At 37.7% G+C, this 24,553-nt stretch overlaps 2 protein-coding genes across 15 annotated transcripts in view; one reads left to right on the top strand and one right to left on the bottom strand.

The window, feature by feature from the left end:
• Window positions 1-3,588, top strand: part of LOC135478179 (dynein heavy chain domain-containing protein 1-like) — a 146,431-nt gene extending 142,843 nt beyond the window's left edge. The window contains 1 exon segment of the mRNA XM_064758450.1: window positions 2,957-3,588. Within this exon segment, the coding sequence (XP_064614520.1) occupies window positions 2,957-3,334 (378 nt within the window). The 3' untranslated portion in view covers window positions 3,335-3,588.
• A 6,061-nt stretch (window positions 3,589-9,649) lies between these two features.
• LOC135477992 (protein boule-like) overlaps window positions 9,650-24,553 on the bottom strand; it is a 21,631-nt gene continuing 6,727 nt past the window's right edge. For 2 of the 14 annotated variants that reach the window (XM_064758235.1, XM_064758229.1), the window contains 7 exons: window positions 24,340-24,358; window positions 23,957-23,998; window positions 21,821-21,936; window positions 19,799-19,885; window positions 19,301-19,399; window positions 17,700-17,846; window positions 9,650-13,266 (listed from right to left, as the gene is read on the bottom strand). In XM_064758235.1, coding sequence (XP_064614305.1) covers window positions 12,919-13,266; window positions 17,700-17,846; window positions 19,301-19,399; window positions 19,799-19,885; window positions 21,821-21,936; window positions 23,957-23,998; window positions 24,340-24,358 — 858 coding nt within the window. In that variant the 3' untranslated portion in view covers window positions 9,650-12,918. Of the gene's footprint in view, window positions 13,267-14,987; window positions 15,022-16,309; window positions 16,855-17,265; window positions 17,339-17,650; window positions 17,847-19,300; window positions 19,400-19,798; window positions 19,886-21,820; window positions 21,937-23,956; window positions 23,999-24,339; window positions 24,359-24,553 lie in introns of those variants that run through there. The other 12 variants (XR_010445239.1, XR_010445240.1, XR_010445238.1 and 9 more) reach the window with 12 other exon arrangements.

The raw sequence follows: 24,553 nt of genomic DNA, 5'->3' as shown, positions 1-24,553 counted from the left end.
AATTCCAGGCTTACACTGGCCAGGGTGTCATATTTTGATCACCATAGTCAGTAATAATCACCTCTCCTATGAACTAGCACTGGCCTCACGAATATGTGTGCTCTGTATACACGAAAAAAATTCAAAAAAAAAAGATGACACAAGGAAGGCATAAAAATAATGAAAATGGAGCAGTGATAAAACCAGAAGCACTGCGGAAAAGTTGGTATACAAGCGGAAGAGTCCTGTTTACCTTGTAAAGGGGAAGGTAGCAGCAAGTGTCGATGCGCAGGCTCCTTTTGCCTGGAACACTGAACCAAAATAATCCCGCTAGTATTCTGACAATGTGTAAGTAAACAGGGTGCCATTATGAGGGCCAGGTGTCGGGGAATGGGGGTGCGGGGGTGGGGGCTCAAGCCTAGCCTTCAGGGCTGTAATCAGCAGCCACACCCTGCCTTTGATCCAGAGTACTAGATGGCTGGTTCCAGGTTGATACCAACATTCTGCACAGGAATGGCAAGGTGTTTTTGTCCCCTCACCAATATAGCTGCTAATGGAAATACAACAGTATTTTGGACCCAGTGGTTTTTATCCCCTTGCCCGTGTAACTGGTAATAGATTAATTTATTTATTTAATTGGTGTTTTAAGTCATACTGAAGAATATTTCACTTATTCGACGGTGGTCAGCGCTATGGCTATGGGAAACCGGGCATAGCCTGGGGGAACCCATGACTACCCACAGGTTGCTGATAACCCTTCATAGAGATTTGTGTCGCAACATGCTGGACATAGGTGACAACCATATTTTATCCCCATCACCAGTGTAACTGGTAACGAGGATATACTTGTAGCATCTTTGATGTAATGCGAAGTACTGCTTCACATCAGGAATTTTCACCAAAATGATAGGGCTGACACAAACATGAGTATTGCATGCAAATCTTCCTCAAAGGCCAAACCAAGTTAAATTGTGGTTTAACAGGCAGGCTTTCCATGTCAGTGGAGAGCAAAAATAAAACTTGAAAATCATCTATTTTGTGAAAAATGTGTACTGTCTCAACAATTTTTACTTTTGAAGACGTATTTACATGGTCAGAAAGCCTTGAAAAACAAGAAAATATAAAACATCATGATCAGACAAAAAAAAGGCGCACTTTTTAGTTTTGTTTTTATCGTCAGCTTGACTGTAAAACATGAAATAAAACTGGTGTCGCGCCTCATGATTTCCCCCATTATGAATTTCTCGCCATCTTTCTGGCCTTTCTGTGTGTCTAGTTAGCTTTTTTGTTCATGCCCAGTGTTACTGCAGTCTACTGGCTAACTCATTGTCAAACTATGTGTCCACAACACACACCATCCAAGGAGGAGAGTATTTTAAATTCGGGGGGGGGGGGGGGGGGCCTTCATGGCTCAGTTGGTTAACATGCTAGCGCAGCATAATGACCCAGAGGCCTCTCACCGATGCAGTCGCTGTGAGTTCAAGTCCAGATCATGCTGGATTCCTCTCCGGCTGTAAGTGGGAAGGTCTGTTCGTGGGTTTCCCCCAGGCTCTGCCAGGTTTCCTCCCACCATAATGCTGGTCGCCGTCGTATAAGTGAAATATTCTTGAGTATGGCATAAAACACCAATCAAATAAGTAAATAAATATTTTAAGTTCAGCAAGATTTGATGCATAGTTAATTATTACCTTGAGACGAATATGACCTTTGAGGTCTACTTGTCATCCTCAATATTAACTGGTCTGTCAGTTGAACGTCCTCGATGTTAACTGGTCTGTCAGTTGAATATCCTCGATATTAACTGGTCTGTCAGTTGAATATCCTCGATATTAACTGGTCTGTCAGTTGAACGTCCTCGATATTAACTGGTCTGTCAGTTGAATATCCTCGATATTAACTGGTCTGTCAGTTGAACGGGGGGCCCCCATGGCTCAGTCGGTTAGCCCGCTAGCGCAGCGTAGTGACCCAGAAGCCTCTCACCAATGCGGTCGTGGTGAGTTCAAGACCATCTTATGCTGGCTTCCTCTCCGGCCGTACGTGGGAAGGTCTTGCAGCAACCTACGGATGGTTGTGGGTTTCCCCTGGGGTCTGCCTGGTTTCCACCCACCATAATGCTGGTCGCCGTCGTATAAATGAAATATTCTTTCACTTTCACATATAAGTGAGTACGGTGTAAAACACCAATCAAAAAAAAAAAAAAAAGATCAGTTGAACGTCCTCGATATTAACTGGTCTGTCAGTTGACTGTCCTCGATATTAACTGGCCTGTCAGTTGACCGTCCTCGATATTAACTGGTCTGTCAGTTGACCATCCTCGATATTAACTGGTCTGTCAGTTGACCGTCCTCGATATTAACTGGTCTGTCAGTTGACCGTCCTCGATATTAACTGGTCTGTCAGTTGACCGTCCTCGATATTAACTGGTCTGTCAGTTGAAGAAACGAGAGCATGATCAATGATCAGTTCTATGATTTAAATTTTATCTAGTGGAAATCATGATTTTAATTATGCATGTTTAACATTACTGGCAGCCAAAATTCCACAGGCCATGGACCCACTAACCAATGTTGATTTGTTGACAAAAGCAAATGATCAGTCCATCTGTGCATGTTTTATGTACATGCTAATGTGTTCATGCAGACATGAGGGACATTCTTATAAAATAACCCATGAGGCATTGGTTCAAATCCACTTTGAACAGGGAATTTGTAAAATCCCATGCTCTTACTGTTTGTGAAACGTTGAGACGAAGCTCATATGGCCATTTGCCCAGTCTAATATTCAAGTGAAAATCACTTGTTTCCCACCAGTATGGTGTGCATGTCTGTACATGCCAAAGGTTGGTGGTTACCCAGGGCAACCATAAAAGCCATCATGTAAGGGAAAAATTTGTGAGTGTTGCTAAGCAACAGTCAAATAAATAAATATAAAAAAAAACGGTTGTTTAATTTCTCTGGCTGTCTTTCTGATGTTACAGGTGATGCCTGCAGGTTTTACACCCAGCTCCCCTCCTGCGTCTGGACTTTACATCAGAGGTTTACGTCTGCATAATGCAGCTTGGGACAGGGTTCACTCCCGGCTGACAGAGATCCAGCCTGACAGTCCAGACACCCACCTCCTGCCACTGGTCTGGCTGTCTCCAAGCGAGGACACACCCTCCTCAAGACCTGCCTCTTCCCATTCCTCTGATTCCTCAACTGCTGCCAAGGCAGACTGGTATTTCTGTCCTGTGTTTTGTGGCAGCAAAATGTCAGATGTCCGTCACAGTTTCATGGTAACCTGCATCGCCTTGGCAACAGGGCCCACCCCTAAGAGGGTGTGGTCAGAGCGAAGAGTGTTTCTTAGTTGTAACTGAAGCCCTAAGATAGATTTGACTGTAAGAAGATAAACTTGAACTGTGATTTTATTGTGGAAAAAAAAAATGGATAAAACTTGGGATGGTGTTTCACATATTTCTGACTAGGGTTATTTTTATGAAGAACGAATTTCCCTACCAACCACAAGGTTGAGGAGTGAGCTTGACTTTATTATAGTAGTAGCTGCTGTTGTTCCTGATGCCTGCCCCAAACTCTCATAAAATGGTTAGTATCATATCCGCAATGTTAATTTGGGACTTGGTAATGCTAGATTTATTAATATGTGATTCAGTAACATCTGTGATACAATGTAAGATTGACAAAAATTGCTGCTGTATTTGATGATTCATTGGGTGAAGGAAATATACATCGGCTTGTATGTCTGGTGTTATCATCTGTAGTGGTTGAAAGAAATTTACCTAGCTTTATCTTGAAATACTTCTCAAGAAGCACTTGTTCAATGCCAAATTACAAATGTCAGAGTGATCAAAACTGTGTGAAGGATGTGCTGAACTGATGGTTACAGTTGAGCTACATGTAAAAGGGTGATTTCCACTGTTTCGTGAAATCTTTAAAAGTATATGAATTTTATTGAAAGGTTTTCAAAAGCCTTTAAAATCCTTGACAAATAGATTATTTTGGGATAAGTCCTTGAGAGTAATTGATATGTCATAGTGTTGTAAAAGTAACAGGGACTGAAAAGCTGCCCAAATAGTTTTCACCATGAACCTCCAGAGGGGTTTGTACTTCAGCTGAATGGTTCTGAATGGCTGAAAGCACTGGAAAAGGTAGCATATATTAGATCCTTGAAAAACATTTTTTTTCATGGATGGGAACCCTGATTTTGATTTGTATGTTAAAGTAAAAGGTTGTATTTATGATGTGATTTTTAATATTGAAAATATTTGACTTGTGTTTGTATATTCATGATATTGCTATGGTATAAACCAAAGCATTCCAAGAGCATTCTGGTGTTTCAGGATGAAAAAAACGTCAACACTATATATTTATTTATCAGGTAAAAGTTCATGCTTCTTATATATTTACTTGTATATTGAATCTGTGAATCTGTGATATAGACATGCAGTAATCCGTCCTATTCAACACAAAGCTTTAATTGCAGTAAGCTTTGATTGCTGGGTCGTACCTGTACTTTTTTTTCTCTGTAATACACACATGCAGTAATCCGTCCTTTTTAACACAAAGCTTTAATTGTAGTAAGCTTTGACTGCTGGATCGTACCTGTACTTTTTTTTCTCTGTAATACACACATGCAGTAATCCGTCCTAGTTAACACAAAGCTTTAATTGCTGTAAGCTTTGATTGCTAGGTCGTACCTGTACTTTTTTTTGTCTGAAATACACACATGCAGTAATCCGTCCTAGTTAACACAAAGCTTTAATTGCAGTAAGCTTTGATTGCTAGGTCGTACCTGTACTTTTTTTTTGTCTGAAATACACACATGCAGTAATCCGTCCTAGTTAACACAAAGCTTTAATTGCAGTAAGCTTTGACTGCTAGGTCGTACCTGTACTTTTTTTGTCTGTAATACACACATGCAGTAATCCGTCCTAACAAGCTCTGCAGCAATCTTTGATTGCTGGGTTGTATATATATACATGTACTTCCATATTTATAGTGTAATATGATTGTGTCCAGCTGTACCAAACCTACAAACAAGTGCATACATGTACATGTAACTGATTTGTGATAACTGATTTGGTAAAATGTTACCATTATACCAGTATTTGATACAGTGTCAGTGTGAAAAACTGCTGAATCGCAGGATGAAAATACTGTGAAGTATTTAGGAGATGCTTCGTATACCTATCAGTATATGCCTATGTAGTAAGATGCACACCTAGTAGTTTCTTTTATGTAGACTTCAGTGTCTGGGAATCGTAAATTGCATTTCAAATTTTGACCGAAGTTAGAAATGTCTGTGTGGAATTGGCCCCAGATTTCTGTTACACGTGGACTATGTCTTGGTCAAAAGTTTAATGAAACCTAAATACTCTGAAAGGAAAGTGTTCTGACATGCTGTAAATAAATACAGATATGTAAATAATTGAATTTACGCGTGTAATAGTGAATTACAGCATTTAGAACACACAAGTACAATTGGGGCAGCTTTGAGAATAGTTAGCCTGCTGAATTGACTTTCCTGAATAATTGTGATGGGCCACATCACTGAGACTTTTCACACAAGCAAGCTGTCAACACTGCAGTACATCCACATATATGAGACTGTGATAAGATGTGCGAATTTTTGCAGTTAAAATCTTAAAATTTTCAATACCTGTATGTTATAATTAGTAGGAATGCAGTCGTGTATGCGATAGGATGGGTTTTTTTTTTTCTCATACGCACTTCATGCTTGAGTGTGTATACTTCATCTGATTATGACCATACATGTACAGCGGAATATTTAAGTAACGTAGAAATCTATCCATTATTGGTGTAAACTGCTGAGAAAACGACCAAAATGTGCTTGTAATGAATTGTTTACAATCTATAGTGTTTACTGCTGTTTCCTTTGCTGGATGTTGAGTATTTTCTCTGTTTACTTTGAAAGTGTTAGTATTTACATTGGTTTTTTCTTTTTCATATTATATATATATATATATAAGGTTACTAATTGATCACAAGAAATAAACTGTCCAGGAAATAGGACATAGTTTGTGATATTTATACCTTCTTACATCCTTACAAAAAAGTGTAGAGGTGCCAGGAGGGGATGGGGAGTATATACTGGTTTCAGCTTGTCCACCCAATTTTTTCAGATTATCCGTGTTATCGTTTCCATACAATATGTATCGGTTGATAGATTGGTCTCAGATTTGGTATGTGAATCCATTGTCATTATACCTTGCTTAAAATTCCTTTTTGTTTTATCTTTATTCATTTGTCTGTTTGTTGAAATTTCCGTTTTGCATGATACCTACTAGTAGAGACCTCTCCATTTAGGGAGCATTAACCTTGGTCATGGTCCCTATTATTAGAGGTCTGGATATCTACCTTCTCTTACTGAAACTATCAGGCCCTGACGACTGAAGTCTCCTGTTCGATTCCAGCTCTCTCTGGCTTTAAAAGAAAAAGACAACACTAGACCAATTATATATATGCTTGAATAATTCAAGTATCTTACGTGAAGTTTAAAAAGCATGTGTTTTTATTTTTGTGGTATCGCAATTTAAAATGATCAAAATCTATTCACACCGAGAAAGTCGAAACAGCTGCCATCTTATCAATTTTAACCAATCAGGCGAGAGTTATTTCTATAACCCTGGGACGAGGTCTTTTATGTCACATGAACCTTGTTCAACCACTTGTGCATGGGGTATGAGTGACGCAACATCATGTTTCTGGTTGATCTAATATGGTGCACTCCACGACGGTGCAAGATTTCCAGATTAAAACTATAGAGATACCAAGCACGTGGCAAAAAGTGTCAGTGGTTGTTAAGGTCTACTTACAGGGAGTGAGTGAGTGCTTGGGGTTTAAGTCGTACTTAACGATTTTTCAGTCATATGACGACGCTGGATTCCTTAGAGTGCTTGTATGTGTAATGTGCCGCTTTGTTGCTGGACGGATTTCCACCACACTTTTATCTAGTGCTGCTTCACGGAGACGACTTACCAAAGGCAAGTAATCTGCCCCGTCCGAGCCATTATACTGATATGGGTCAACCAGTCCTTGCACTATCCCCTTCATGCTGAACACCAAGCGAGGAAGTTACTTCCTCTTTTAAGGTCTTAGGTGTGACTCGAGCCAGGACTGACCCTGGATCTACTGCTTCTGAGGTCTACTTTAATAATTATTCCTAAACTGTTCAGGTTATATAGTTTATTGCCTTTCCTTTAAAAGTTAGGACCCTTGTCGGGTAGAGTACCTGATGAAGGGCTGTGGTTTACTCCAGTTTTCTCCAACCACAACGTGAAACAAATTTTTTCTGTTATATGGGAGAACGGAACATAAAAAACAAAATGGACAAAAAAAGCCCCTAAAAATACTTCTTTTTCTATTGTACTATCTTGATCTTTCTGTTTTTCAAGGCTTTCCGATCATGTAAATTGAACAGGAAAAATTTCTAAGACTGCATTTTCCACAAAAATAGTTTCAAGTTTTATTTTTATACAAGCCATTGTCATATAAGAGAAAATCTTTGAGAGTGGCACTGAACACCCATAAGTAAAATCTTCCATCAAACAAATGAGATAGTGTGCAATTAGTCCACCTCCCGGTGATTTTGGCTATGGCTGCATGTCTCGAGGTTGGTCAAGTATTTGGCAAAGGGCGACCATATCCCATTACACCTGATTGCTATAATTACTGGAATATTTTCAAATCTGTCAAGCTCTTAATTTTTTAAACCAAAAAGAAAAAAAAAAAAAGAGGTAGGAATGGGGCTCTTCAGCCCTTAACAAAGGAACTCAATGTAATTTGTCCTAGCTTTAGGAATATAGATATTATGTTGTGTTGATCCGAGAACAATATTGTGCAGCTTTTTGTTTTGAGGGAAAGGCTGTTGAACATAGTCTGGACAGAGATTAAATAAATACTTTATAGATGATGCAAAGAGTTTTGTAGTTTACCCTTTTATCAAAATTCATCTATTTTAGTCTTGAAAGTAAAGTTCGTCCAGATGTGTTTATGCTTTCTTGTATAACTAAACAAGCAGCTCTTTTCTGTAACTTGACTATCCTTTCTCTATTTTTAATTGTTTCCCCATGCTGAACAGCAATAATCAAAGTGAGGAAGAACCTAAGACTAATAGAAAATATCACTACAGTGAAGTTTTAGAAGAGCTCTCTTCCTTCATAGAATTCCTAACAATTTAGAAACATCTTCACACGTTTTTGGTTTGTTCCAGGAACGATCTTCATCTATATAAATACCATGCAGTTTAGCATTAGTGACTTGTTCGAGTTTACTGCTGTCAGGCATAACAGAGCAAGGAACTTGTTTGACTAACTGCAGCCGATGCCTGGAGCCCAGTATCATGCATTCAGATTTTTGACAGTTAATGAACACAAGGTTTTTGTCGCACCAGTCTTAACGCAATCCACACTGCAGTTTATATGGCGCTCAATGTCAGACACCTTGCTGGAGGAACAGTAAATTGTTGTGTCATCAGCAAAGTTGTCAGAATTTCCAATGTCTTTCAGAAATAATGGAAGATCATTTATGTATAGAATAAATAGTATGGCTCCCAATATGGAGCCTTGCAGGACTCCGGATTTAATATCCACAGTATCAGATATTTCTCCTCCAACCAACAACCTTCTGTTGTCTGTTAGATAGGTAAAACTGGAAGAAAGTAAGAGCAGTTGAGTGAAATTTGTATACTTTTAAGTTTTTTAAGTAATATATCATGATTAACAGTAACACATGCCTTCTGGAAGTTTACAAGTACGGTTCCAATAACTTCCCAATTATCTATCACCCTACACCAGTGTTTCACCATCAACAGCAATACCATTTCACAAGTGTATGGGGCAAAAACCAGATTGATTTTCATGCAATAATTTAAAATTTGAGAGATACTCATGTAAACTGTTATGAACATGTCATTCAATGATTTTTGAAACGAAGGGTAGGACAGATATTGGATGATAGTTTTCAACTCTATCCTTTGGACCATCTTTGTGAAGAGGAATAACTTTAGCAATTTTCCACATATCTGGAAAAGAACTGGTTTTGTTTATTAGCATGGTCACAGATTTTACAATAATGGTGGCTACTGATTAAAAAAATCTAGCAAAAAATAGTTGCCTAATATTTTTGACAGGTCACATGACACAATAGGACTTTTCTCCCTTCAACGATCAAAAGAGTTCGAACTTGAAACTATCACAGGGGGCCAAAAACCCCTTTTGGCCATGGTGATTTTAGGTTGAGAACCTAATATGTAATTTCCATTGGCATCTTTGTTCAATGCACGTTGAAGGATCCAGTAACATTTGAAACTAGACCCGCAATGATTGTTGCTTTACTACACCAATACTCTTGTTCTTGAAAATGGCAGTCAGTTTTATGTTTGTGGAAAACGCAACGCCTGGCATAACCAAACCTTTGGCAAAGCAAGTTACAGACGAACTTTCCCACATGACTGATACACACCATAGGTGTGTAACACAGTGCAAATGGCCACTGTCATTGACTGGTTTAATAATGTTTAGGCCCACAAGCAGTAAAAGTGAGATACTCAACCAATTCCCTGTATAAGGCAGAGTTTGAAGTTGGGCCTCATGTCATTACGATTCCCAACCAGCAACAAAATACATAAAAAACAAAAAAGAAGAGTTTGATAGTGTTGACGTTTATTTATACAAGACCACTTTCACTAGATAGAATCATTTTGTACATCACATCATGATTCTACGTTTACCTTGTCCAGCACTATCCTTTTGTCATTTTTTTTGTTTTATTTTTGTTTTAAATTTATGATCATTCGTGACATTTAGCATATAAACAGTTACACTGTTAACACAATGTACATATACACAGAACATCATAAAACAAAAGTTTTGTACAAAGACACTACCGGAAATCAGTATCTTGTAAATTGTACAGTAAATGGAGCGAGGAAACTTAAAAATAAGTCAGTAGATCCTTACCAAAAAGTCTAGAACCCTGCTCGTCTAGTAAAATATTCAAGGCCAACACAACACTATAGACTCGTAGAAGATGTCACTTGTACACCACACTTGTTACTCCCATCTACTGCACAAACATCCTCCTTTTCCCATCCCAGACATTACTCTCCACAGGCCATAAGATGTACAAGGATCTTTGTAATGGAAACTGGCAGATGAATTTCTCAAAACAAATTTGTAGAGGTCTTCCAACAAGGGATAAGAAATTTATGGCGGAACAAGAGATTTTTGTCCTGTTAAAATCATCTGACAAAACACACAAGCTGGACTTTACATGTAGATGCAAAAAGTTCTTCCATAACCAACAGTATATCCAACATTTACTACTTAAAATATAAACAGTAAGTCAGAAACCTCCAAAGAAAAAATCAAAGACATGTTTTTGTTTCCAAGAATCTTTAGTGTTTGAAAATAGTTTTGTTTCTCTTAAAATAATATAACCATCTCAATGTTATGTAGATGGGCATATGACGACTACACTTCCAAGATCAAAAACACGTAACAAGATTATATTCTTAAGAAACATTATAAAATGACAATATAACATGACTTATTTAACAACAGTGATTATATCTCTACATCAAAAATGTATAAGCGGTACCAAAGGCACGGTTCCTGGCTAAATTACCCCGTTTAACTCGTAAGATGTCCAACTTAGAGTGATGTATGGATGCAATAACTACCTAAAACAGTTCCTCCCTCTCTCTCGTAGGTTCCTAAATGTATATACATTATGTTAATGCAGATCCAGCCATATCTAAAATGATACTATGGTGAAAACGCATTTCTCCTATCGTCTATAAAAAGCACCACATTAACCCTTTTAGCACTACATCCTATAAATATACGAAGTAATGAATATGCTTTGAAGGAAAAGTCAATCAATGAACATTTGTCTGAGAAGGCTAAATATGTTACATTAAAACCATATGCTTAAACAGCTGCAGAAATAATCAACTAATGAGGACTGCCGTTCTCTTCTGGTTGCTGTTTATACCTCTACATATTATACTGTTCACATGCAATACCTTAGTCCCACAAACAATAGCCGCACAAATATTTAGAAATTCACAACACTTTCACTTAATTATTTTAAAAGAACCAAAACAATTACCTATTGCTTTGTCCTTCCAAAACAAGACCCTATCTAAAAAGATTTAATTTCAGAACTTAGAGAAATTTCTCATTCCAAGATCATGACGTGCATGGTTTTTAATACACATTACACATTTTGATATCCTAATGATCAAGCAATCCTTGCATTGAGGCCCTCTACGAAGTAAAAACGCTCACTAGGGTGGGGGAGGAGGGTCGCATGTGCATTGCAGACATGGACATTGACTGGTATAAATTATGAAACAAACATTTTGATGACTTATTACAGTAGTGAGATGCTTCCAACTGTACTGGTATTGAAAAAAGTAGCAAAGTGCATGACAGTTTTACAGGGGAGGGGGGTATGAAAAATGTTTAACAAGATTCATACCAGATGGGAGGAGGACAAGTTAATTTACTTCATAGACAGCCGCACTTCAGAATTCTATGCAACCAAACTTCTTACAAGAGAACATGCAACTTAACGAAAACAGCAACCTAACAAGAACAGCATTCATTTACATTGCAAACAACAGGTAAATGACTTGTTTTACAGATGAAGTGAAAACAGAGGGGAGAGTTGATGGGTTAGTTATCCATATAGAGGCCATCTGGTAACAACGTGCAATTCTTTTTGTACGGTCATTATCATGGGAACACTGGTCCACAACTATCTGACCCATTTAGGATAAAACCTACGACATTCAAGACAAAATGGCAACCATTTCACGCAGGGTTAGAATTTCGACACAAATCCACGTCCATTTGTGTAAAGATTCCCGCAAAACAGCATGTGGGAATCTGGGTGGATTCGAGTAAAAACTGACAAAATAAATGGTATTTCAAGCCTGAAGTCTGCCTTAATGTGTACATGGTTGGTAAATTGTGATCTTTACAAGTGCACTCATACTCAGATGTAAACTGTTTGGCGCAGTCCAGCCGAACAAATTTATATCGTGGGATACGATTGGACAGTATCGAGCTATCAGTTGCTCGCTTTTCATGTTGTGAGGAAGATAATTAACCAATGAGAAACTTCGACACATTAAGGCTTGTATTTGGAAACTCCCAACACAGCACGCGAATGATCTCTGCCACAGATCATTCACTCCTGCACACGCTTTATGTTCGCGTACCTCGATAACTCATTGGTTTTGGGAAGCTATCTATATCATCATAATACAGATCACTGCAGCTTATTCATTTTTTTTTTGTCTTTTTGTTCAGATAAAAAATTACTTTCGTGCCAGACGTCTGTTGTGCTGGGGCAGATACGAGTGACTGACATTATCAGATACCGGTATTGACAATCGCCGATTGTCTTAGTTTGTCACTTTTAAAAATGGCAAAAATCTTGTTTTATTTATTATTGACATACATTTTAATATGTATGAACGTGACAATAATACTTTTATTTACTTACCTACTCAAGTTCTCCTTGCTTACCTGCTTTGTTACTTAATTTTACAATAGATGAACTATGACTTGATTCTCTGGATTCCCGTAACAACTGGCAATCCACCTGGATTCCCACATGTATGCATGAAATTCTAACCCTGTTACAGTGGCAGGAGCAATGCTAACATAGCTGTGTGCCAGCCAGGCATTTAAGTTGAATCATCAAATACTTGATTGCTCTTAATTATGTTTAATTCCACAAACCATCTTAATCAGCAAAAGTTACAATCATCAATAGAGATTATTTAGGTCATAAATCAGCAAATGCATAGTAATTATTTGGTTATGCAACTTATAAGAAAAATATAGTACATACACTTACAAGTGTCAAGCACGGGGTTTACATCTCAGAGGTAACTCAAGCAATGGCATTACTTGCCAATGGGGGTAGGAGGAGGAGTGAGGGGGCCCGACCCATCCCCACAATCTGAAGGTTTAGACATGGTGCTAGGCGAGCGCTGTATAAGGTGGCTTGGTTTGGAGATGATCTGAACCTTGTTTGGGGGGGTCATCATGAAGGAGTCCGCACTTAGAGAGTGAGAAGGGATCACCGTCATGGCAGGCTTTTTGTACTGAATTGTTGGCTTGCCTGGCTGGGCATGCAGTGGGTAAAGTGCCGTCATTGCCCTCTGCCCAGACTGATCTAAAGTGGTTTGATGGACATCTCCTGTTGGATAATACCGGTTTCCCAAGGCATGGTCCACAGTATACAGACTACCCTGCAATCCAGCACAAACCAACCACAAGTCACAAACAGCATGCAAGCAAACCAAACAATACAATAATGCAAGATGCATTCATGTTAAAAAGGTAATAGTTCCTACAGATGTATGCACTTTCACATTTTATCATTCAATGGATCTACAGCATTTTCCTATACATCAGTACTGTGAATAGCCTAAAATTTCGTAAAGGACTAAGTTGGCTAATTTATTTCCAATACTAAGAGATCCATTGATTGCAGAGAGGGGTTTTGGGGGTTTGTACAAAAGGCAAGATAACAACCTATTTATTTGTAATTATCACCAAAAGAAATAATTCACGGCATAAATGCCTCTAAAAATCCACTTTTTGGGGGGCAAAATTTTAGGTCATTCACAATATTTTAAATTTCAAACATTAGTTTACTTCATCTGATGTACATTCGACCCTTTAATGTTTTACAACACATTTAGCATGAAAATACGTTTCCACTTAATATCAGAATGCTACAAGAAAATATTAGAACTTCCTGAACTCTCATTTCCCCCTCTTCACCTGTATTATATTCATATAAATACTGTGAAAAGCAATTTTTTCTTTTTCCAATTCAATAATTGGTACTTTCACCTTCTGCACATTTCATTACTGCTACTATAATAATCTTCTGATGTCTATTTCCAGTTCACTGGAGAAAATATGATAGAAGTAAATAATCAAATGTGATGGTCAAACTAGACTATCAACCAGACACACAGACTTCTTTGATATTGAAAGATTTAGTTGAAAGAAGGAAGATCTGGCATTGGCGATTCCCATTGTAAAACCAAAATCTTTCAAATAGCTACGCTATGGATGCTCTCCCAAACAGTGTTAAAGAAATAACCCACCTAAAACATTCCAAAAGTTGGAATATTTATTATTTATCTGCATAGTTACATTTATTTATATATTCCTAAATTTGTAAAGGCAGATATTCTTATATGAAAAACACTTTCTATATTTTTGTAAATTTTAACGTTCACATGTTCAACAAAAAATATCTATTCTTATTTGTGTTTATCTTGTTAGGTGTGATAATAGCTTCTTACGAAAGCTAAATGTCTTTTTTGTTTGTAAAACGGGCATTAAATGAATTATCTCAACTTGAATTCACAGGAAAGTGATATGTACCATCACTGTTGCTAACAAAGAATGCACAAGTGTATGGTTGTTACATTGGTTTATGCATGTACTAGCTCTCCACAGTACTGACTGCAGTATCAAGACAGAAACCACATGCACACCATCAGAACTACCAGACGAACGACTTCATGCACAAGCAAGCAGGATACAAAGCTCAGGGAATCAAGTGTAAGTAATATCAAATTACATGCAGGCAGCTAGCTAGGTTTAGATGTTGTCCACAGACAACTACCGCAGACTCATGAACCCTAGAGTAACTAAAAACAAATATTTTTTTTGTAGTGGAACTGCTGCACAGCAGCCTCGCTTCTTTCCCCTCCAGCCAAAACGATACCTTCATTAGAACTTTATACATGTATCTGTAAGGTTCCCATAAACAAATAAAATCTGAACGACTTCAAAACAAATACGAGACAACAGTCAAGACACTGAACAGCACAAAACTGGCACTGAAGTATTCAACAACTTGTCTTCAAGTTAACAAAATTAAGATTATAAATGACGATCCTAAAATAACAAATTAGGAGGACAAAAATAATTTAGAATCAATACTTGCCAAGATGAGAAACAGCTGATCACCCCCATGCAATCTTTAAAAAATATATACGTATGGAATGGTATGTACATGAAAATATGAGATTTTGAAAAGTTTTGCTATACTCAATTCTTGATGTTACGATTGCTGGGGAAAATAAATTCCTTTACTTTGTTGCTACCTGTACTACTTTCACATCAAGGCTAGGAATCAGTAAAACCCAGCTTTACCCAACGTAAAACGGGGATAAAAAGTACTGTCCCATATCACCTGGGGGGGGGGGGGGGGGGCAGTAACCTGAGTTTTCAAAATTCAAATAATGTGATTTAACTGCTGTACTGCACTTCCTGCATGTTTGAAAGACTAGTGTGACGCGAGACAGAAAATTTACTTAATATATGATCATGAATGTCAATGGCTATTTTGGCAGATGACATGAAACGTATCGACAGACCATTATCATACATGTATTTACAGACGGACTTCAGATATATGTATATATTATAGATATATTACATGATTTTGCAAGGATTTACAAAAAGATCTGTGTGTATGTGCTTACATATCAATTATAATCTTAATAGACCTTTATATATTAATATATTCCGATTTACAACTTGAACACTATTCCAACAAAAAGGTGTTACTCTAGCATGTTTTGACCAACTTAAAATAAAAAAAAAAAATAAAAAAAATAAAAAACTACTTCCGTTTCAGTGCTTTGCAAAAAAAAAAAAAAAAAATTACTTTCAACTTTTTTGACCAACATTCAGTGTTAAAATACTAAAAATAATGATTATAATAATTTATACTCCACCCACTCCTCGATCTCGTTACTTTTTATATAGTTTTGCATATACATCAAAGTGGCTATAACAATGAAAAAGGGTACATGCACTTACAGATGGTTACATGTACATATGGATACATTTATCTTGAAAAATATATTATGATCTTATCTGTACAAAACAAAATAAAAAAAAAAAAAAAAAAAAAAACCCACCTCATAACTTGCAACAATTTACAGAAGTTTTTCACAACGACCTGATTTTAACCTAAAAAGAATACGTATTTTCAGTAAAATTAACTGGCAGCAGGATGCCACATGTATAAAACTTATTTATAGTAAAGTTGGGTGTTTTGATAAATAAACTAATGACATTCACAGGTATACACTGACAAATATAAGACGAGTTCCCCCCAAGAGTTAGTTTCATGCAGTTGCACTTTTTTTTTTTTTATTTGATTTATTCGATTGGTGTTTTATGCTGTACTCAAGAATATTTCACCTATACAACGGCAGCCAGCATTATGGTGGGAGGAAACTGAGTAGAAAATCCACGACCGTCCACAGGTTGCTGGAAGACCTTCCCACATATGGTCGGAGAGGACGCACTATTTTTTTTTTTTTTTTTTTTTTTAAATGAGTAAACATGAATGACTGTTTTCCAACATATTAACAGGTAAGTAAAGACAGCAGGACAATTGCTCCTGTTGTCCCTAAAAGTTATCAGATATTTTTGCACCTCACAGACACAAGACAAAATTTCTCCGTGAACTGTTGGCTGATACATGATGAAATGCACCGAGTGCTTATATAGTTGCGACATGTATCTTTTTTAATAACTGACCAGAGGGGTTATTTGTGGCCACTAATGTTCACGCATGGTGCAAAAGATCACTTCCAATCTTCCTTGAAATATCCTCAGCTGACCTTGTTGGATTAGCTTCATCGCTTAAGTCAGTCCATTAGTCCACTGCTTGCCAAATTTAAGGACACCTGGTCGTTTTGAGTGATCGATATTTTTCGTTTCGCTGCGACTACCATATCCCCAGAGTCCCACTCCTGTCCCCTTCAACTTCATGTCGCAAGATGTGCCTTGCATCTCTTTGCTCAATGAAAAGCCACAGGAACAAGGTAATTTATTTTTTGTTACAAGGTAAGTCTCGTACAGGAAGTCTGATACAGTTTAGATAAACATGATTTTCCGATGAAGTAATAATTTGAAGTTTTCTTACAAACAAAAGGCATCGCTCTTAATCCACTCGAATGCCAATTTGAGAAAGCGATGAAGGCAGCAAAATTTCACGTATGTGAAAATTTTCAGTGCCGAATATTCACTTGCCTGTGCTGCACATAAATTTTGCCAGACAAGACCATTTTTCTGCCAGACATTTTCGACAAGTCAATGGTAACTTCGAACCCTGATCAATGAAAATCACATATAATGGTAGACGTATATAGGCAAACCGTACTGTGAACGTCAGAGGACACAACCAAATAATGAATTCCTCACACCTTTGACTTAGTTATGCAAGATTGTTCATCCTGTTGTGTGCTAAATTTTTCCAAACATCTGGTGTGGTACCATCTGTGTTAAAAGGAAAAAATGTATACAATAATTTTTTCCTCCCAGTCTTGAAAAATAATCACATACACTGCCATACACTACATTCATTGAAAAAAACAGTATCGTGCAGCATGAAATATATCTTCCTCAAACAATCAGAGGCCCTAACTTTATCAGCACACACAGCAATCCACGTTCTATCATCCTTATGGAACTATATATAATCCTCCCCCCTCTATTTTTTTTTTTTTTTTTTTTTCTCAAAGGGGTGTCATAAATGACCAACGGTGCAAGACTGTCAGGAAAGACTAACCTTACAATACCAGAAATTACCTTACTATAACAAGACGTAGGATCACATGATCAAAGCAGCTTTCTTTACCTCGACAGGAGCCCCCTCTAGCATGCCTGCCTCCGTCAGCTCTGGCTGGTAGGCCTGTGGGGGAGGCTGGGCATACATCAGCTCTGTGGTTGTGTGCAGGGCTGGATACACATAGCTGGGACTACCAGTCACCGTGGGGGAGGGGCTCTGAAGAGACCAGTAAATGGTGTTCATTAACATTCATAGCTATTTTTTTTTTTAACACACATACAGGCAGAAACAAGTAAAATATAGATAGGTTTCACTAGGTACACTGTATACATGGTTGAAATCACATCATTCAGTAGCTAACAGGAAGATGCATATTCTACCCCGCTGTTAGTTGCGAGCCATGTGCAAATATACATATTAAAATTTAGATGACCTTTCAAACTACACAGAGTATGTCACGTAACACAATGGCCGGTACATTTACCTCCGAGTAATATGACCTCATGCTGTTTATGTCTACAAATAACAGAATTTGATTTTAATTATTCGTTAGATTTGCTTTTGTGATTTACATAAAGGTGAACCATCAAAATTTCCTTCAGTGATGAAAAAAGTGAAGAAAATGGAACCAAAAAGCTGCACGAAATAAGCTGTTTTTGCCTCGTTTTCTACATTTTTGGGTGTAGAATAGACCTTGACACCTTCGTCTTGGTGTTTGTGTGTAACGTGATACCGCTGCAGCATTCCAGGGATTTGACTCTAAACGAAACAAGGTTAAGTAGTATCGTGTTACAAAGCAAATGCCTCTACGGCGGTGTTAAATCCTTAAACATAGCAGTATTGATTGGAAATGTTTGTCTCCTCTATCAGATGGGAGGTATTCTATCATCACACTAACTGGTATCCCATTTCTTTATTTCATTCAATACGGTTCAAGATGGCTTCTAGAAATGCTAGCAAATGCTCTTGTTTTTATCCACAAGAATCACAAATGCACTACTGATTCTTAGTTGTACATGCTTGAAAACAGCTTCAAAACGAAGTGAACAAAAAGTACCTCCAAGAGGGTTTAATAGTTGTCTGAAGTCAACATATCTGAAACTGCATGTATAGATCTGCTTACAATCTTACACAGGTTGTAGTGCAATCAATGTTCTTAATGTGTACACTGGTCAATATAGCTGCAACACTGCTTTCAATGGAGTTGTTGTCTAATCAACAATTCACAAGGTGTGTTGTGAGGCCTTACAGCTCGTAGGAGTTTCAATGCATACAGCCATCAGGGATCATCACTGGTGAGGAAGGCCAAACAGTTATAAGGCTGCCATGCAATACTAAGATAACACAGCTTTGGCCCCACATGATGGATGCTGTGGTCCATATGAAGCCACAACCCAGCATTAATAACCTGCCAGAGAAACATCTGCGGGGCATGGATCAGTGTAGACTACCTTGGGAATTCCCCCACCCCCACACAGAACTGACTGACCTAAGTTGTACTCTACAGAGCGCTTGCTTAAATATTTCACAAGGTTTTCATTCCAGCCTCTCAGCACAGCCTTAAAAACAGTTATCCCCTTAACTGTTACAAGTACACTCGCAGATCTTTTCTTCAGTTGCCATGAAATTTAATTTTGGTCCTAAGTTAAGTAAGTAAGTTAAGTTATTACCTGTTGAGTACTTACATAGGGCAGTACTTTGTAATCTCCAACCTGAGGAGCCCATCTCCACTGACCACTAGGAGACGGCCACTGAGGGGTTGTGGCAGCCTGAAAGAACATGCATCAACCACAAATGACGATCTGTCCTGCCTGTTGCTGAGCATATATAATAAATTTGTTAAGCTGTCCACAAATAGAGAGTAAAAGAGTCAATCTTGGTGGCAGTAAAAGGTGCATTAGAGTGGTGTATTCTCCTGTCTCTGGATATTATGAATCCTTCGGCGAGACCATTTCCATATACTTTTACATACCAACATTATTTGATTTTTTAAAAATTTAAACCACGTGGCTTTACTGAACTGTTTTAATTGCTGTAAGCGTACTAATCGATAGTCAAAATCAAAATGGTGAAATTCAACTAGTATTGAAAAAAGCAGAATTTCACTTTTGCTTTTATTCCCCCCCCCCTTTTGAAGTCCTATGAACACTACCTAACTTTGCCCTTACATGTTGGTAGGCCTGGTATTGCTGTGCTGCAGCTACATACACAGCTTGAGGCTGGGGCATCACCATGGTGGAATATGGAGTTTGCTGCTAATAGAGAGAAACAGATCTACACTGAAAATGGTCATATCATAGGATAGTATAACTATGATCTTGATGCCAAGAGTAACAAACATAAAAACACCATAATTGTGAAATATGAACTCAAAGTGATATAACAAATGTAAACACTGCAAGCATGAAAATTCCAACTGAACTCAAACGGGACCATTCTACTCTTGTATCGTCAGGTAATAAATGCTTCCAATCCACTTTTCACTCAGATCTGACAACCTTCATGATAAACACATGTACAGTGTAAGCACTTTTCAGGCATGCATCCAGTGACAAATACCCAATAATTTCCACACTAGAATCACAGGCATGTTGCTATTGCTCAAAAGCCAAGAAAATGTACAGAAAAAAAACACATGGAACTTGCTGCCTGTTGTGAAACAAACATGTAATTCACCCGCTCTAAAACACAAATTTGCAAGCATGAACAACATATAGCAACCCATGAAATGATAATAAAAATCACAATCAACTCATTTAAGAACAAATCTTGTTCACAAAACTTGACAGGTGAGGATGTTGTTAAGTTGAATTACTCGAAAAGTCAATTTTCTTGTGTGTACCAATTTGCTATGGATTTGGTAATTACAAAGACCAAAGAAAATGTTCGTCTATTTCTCTCTTCACAATGCAAAATCAACTCAGAATTATAAAATACCAAACCACTGATATTTAAATCTACCTGCAACTCAACCATACAGTATCCTCCAAGTACAACTAATTAGAGGAGTGACGCCAAAGCTCAACTTTGCTAAATGGAGCAGTCCATTTTTACTGGAAGACTCAGTCCAGCAATTTAAAGATAGTCAACCCATGCTTTGACTTCCAATAACATTTCTCATTTGTATATCTCACCCAAACAAATTCAGGGGTATTAAAAAACTAATTCTACCCCGCTGTTAGGTGCGAGCGATGAGCAAATATACATATTAAATATGTATATGTGTCAAGGGGCCCAACCAGACCTTATTGTTTACAGTTTGTCAATTTCTTTCACTTGAGATGATTCTGTCTGCTCGACGATAGACATGGTGGATAATAGCCCGCAAAGCGAAAGATCCCCATAACGATGCTGATTGGTTGAATCATGTCAATGGCCCTTTGCTTGACTGGCATCATGTAAAAGCGTGAATCTCCAAAAGATGGAAACAGAATTTTCCGCGGAAGCGAACTTTACGAGGAAAAAAAAAAGATTTTTGTTGTTGTTGTCTCCAAGGCTAATTTCGCGAATTCCTGGAAAAATCACATCCTTGAATTAGACATGACGTCATATGTACACAGCTTTGACCTATCTAGGTCAACTGCTATGGCCTAAGCTTGCCGTTGATTTGTTTAAAATGCATGACCTCTGGAGAGAGTAAAACAGAATGGCAGTATGAAATATGCAGTTTTTGACGCCTTTTCTTCATTTCATGGGGAAAGAATAGACTTTAACACAATCATCTTGGTGTTTGTTGTGTAACCCATGGAGAACATGTTTTACCAGGTATAGATTGTCCAAAAATAAGACTAAAGAGGTCCACAACAAAAGTGTTACGTTAACAAGTTTCATGCAGACTTGCTTTCGTAGATCTCTGCTGTTGACCCGTTGCACATTTAGGGATGAAAATAACATGATGAAATTAACTAGTACAAGTATTTATGCTTAAATTGTAGTGCTTTGTGCATTTGTGTCTCCTTTGTTGTACATGTGTACCATCAAGCTCATGTCATTGTGGATGCATACCTTTATATGCTGCTTTAAAATATATTATGTGGACACCCTCCTACAGCCAAACTTGCTACACCATCAAACCTGGCATTATAAGGAGAGATGATTGCAGGTTTTCTGGAGAAATTCAGGGCTGCTCAAGGTGAGATGTAACAGCAATAAGATGGCTTTAGATCTGGTGAGGCAAGAGACAATCTTACCTGAGGCTGAGGGACAGGATAGGAACCTTCAGATGCTGGAAACACTGCCATTCCATTCTGATATGTATACGGCACTCCATTTGTAAACAGTATAGTACCCTGACTCAAGTTAGGATCTGCAACCAATGTTTAGTGTGAACGGTCCAGATCAAATGGGCAAATACAGAAAAGAATATAACTTGTTTAGCCGAACAGTAGGGGGTGGGAGATATAAAAAGAACAACTCTGCAGGTTAGAAACAACAAGGAGATTAAAAACCACATGCTCTGTTGAGAACATCTATGGCAACAACAGCAAAACCTTCTGTCTCCATATCGGGCTTGAAATGTGTGCTCAGAAAAAATAACAAATTCTAGTCTTCAACTCAACGACATAAGAGAGTTAAGTGGAATAAGGCAGGCACCTAGGGGTGAAGTACTACAGTCAGAACATCATAGGGCATGCCAGAACAGAAGTTGCTACAGTAACTGGTTGAATAAATGCCAAAACAAGGCTCCCAAGCCAACATCAGAAATTTAGCTACCTGCCTTATATTTCTCTAGGTTCAAATTTGGAAAATCCATGTATGATGAGGACGTCTGAAAAAATTTGAAGTCAAATGTACAGCCCTTACAATCGATAGTTCTACATATATAAACTTTGTTAACTGATACCTGCACACAGAGGATTAAACAAAATGTGTACAGATTTATACATAAATCTTAATTACATATTTAGTCCCTATACAAATTTCTGCACATTGGAAAAATGTTTCACAGAAAAACGTTTCCCTAAGTACACTATAGGTATACACTGGATGCAATGTACAACAAAGCCATGGTGGAAAACTTAAAATCAGGGCTCGAAATGTGGGCCTGCAAACAGTGAAAAAAATTTGCCATAGCAGGCCAACTTAAAACCAAGGCCCGCCAAGAAAAAAAAAAAAATCAACAAATAAAATGGCAGGCCAAGTATGAGATCAATGAGTCAATGTATGGAGGACTAAGTTCCGCTTTCTAACTTGTGGTGTCATGATAAAGATGTGACAAATTTATTATTCACCGTAAACTGCCTGCAAATGGCGAAAAGCAGAGCGAAAATTTGCCATAGCAGGCCAACTTAAGACCAAGGCCTGCCAAAAAAAAAAAAAAATTATTCTCCGTAAACATAAGAAAGACCGTTCACGACTGTTGCAAACCAGAGAGAGATGTTACAAGAAATGCTGTTTATTTCTGTGCTGAAAGCTACTTATGAAAAAAATTATCTCCTTTTTTCAGTTTGCATGTCAACTAAAAGCGAAACCAATGTTGACTTCTTTGTTTGGGTTGAAGATAAAACAATCCTTTCAGTAACTAGTACACATCTTAATCCATTTTCATGTAGTTATACACAGAAAAATCTTATGAAGTGTTAACTGTTCTCTCTTCAAAGCCTGGACTGAATCTAAGGCCACAGTCAGAAAACACTGATAGCTGCAAGCCTCAACTGAAACTTTAGAGTTGACTTCGCCTGACTGGGCAAATTGTTCTTTATTTTTAATCCATGATGACTGATGAATCCATCCCTAAACTTGTCATTTAGGGCTGTGGGGTCCCATTAGGCTGATTTCATGTCTTTTGGCGGGCGGTTCTGAAATGTAAGTTCATCTGACTCGCGAGGACAGCAAAAAATTTTGATGAGCGAGAAAGAAATGTTTGTGTGGATCGCAACAACATTTCAAATCTAGACTGGATTTACATTCGCAAAAGTGATAATAAAAGTCCTATTCTCTCCTGCTTTGTAGTGAATTTAAAAGCCCACCTCATTATGGACTCACTGGATTTTGGAAGTCAATGATTAAACTTTCCTGCAGGCAAATATGAGGAAGTTGTTGAAAATAGGCCTCAACCTTTGAACACCTCAATTGGCAGGCCATGTCTAAAACTGCAGGCCATCTGCTATTGTGCCTGCTGAAACTTTATTACTGCCAAAAAGTTGCAGGCCCAAAGGAGATTTTTTAATTCGAGCCCTGTAAAATATGTAAATCTGGAATTTACAATAGCTCATGAAGTAGGTCAAAGCAACACAGGTGTGCGAAAGTGGCAACGTTAACGAAAAAGACTGGCACTACAGTGTAATTAGGGAAGATGAACTGCTCTTAGGCTCATGCAGACGTACTGGAGAAGGCTGTCGATTCTAACATGTATTCCTCTGTCAATCCTTAAAGAGAATCAAAAAAAACAAAAACAAAAAAAAAACAGAAGTGTTGGTTTATGACTCAGTCGAAAGTTGGGTATTTCCATCACTACTATAACACTGTCATTTTCTTCCATTCCATTTGTTTATAACCACTGTATATTATGCTCTACTTCTATCTGTAATGTTCACATTTATATACTTTAAAATATTACTTTATAAATGCCCAATTCAACCATATGGATAACACAAAAACAAGGAAAACCTGCATGTTTGATAAATTTACATCTTCATGAAGGGTTTAAGTTTTATGACTTTTTATGAATTCACAACTTTAGTGAAAAAAAAAAGTCAATAATGCTTACCGTAGGTTCGAGGGAATGCCTGCAAAAAAAAAAAAAAAAGCATAGAATGAAAAACGTTGTCCTTGTTATGGCAAAGTTTAGCACAATCATTTTGTTTATTTACATGATTGATGTTTAACGTCGTACTCAAGAATATCGCACTCATACAATGGCAGCCAGCAATTATGGGAGAAATCAACAACCATCTGCAGGTTGCTAGCACAATCGCGGTGCT

This window comes from Liolophura sinensis, chromosome 11 (assembly GCF_032854445.1).
Source record: "Liolophura sinensis isolate JHLJ2023 chromosome 11, CUHK_Ljap_v2, whole genome shotgun sequence".
NCBI classification, from domain to species: Eukaryota; Metazoa; Mollusca; class Polyplacophora; order Chitonida; family Chitonidae; genus Liolophura; species Liolophura sinensis.
The sequence above is the reverse complement of the archived record's forward strand: the minus strand, read 5'-3'. Positions and strand labels throughout refer to the sequence as shown.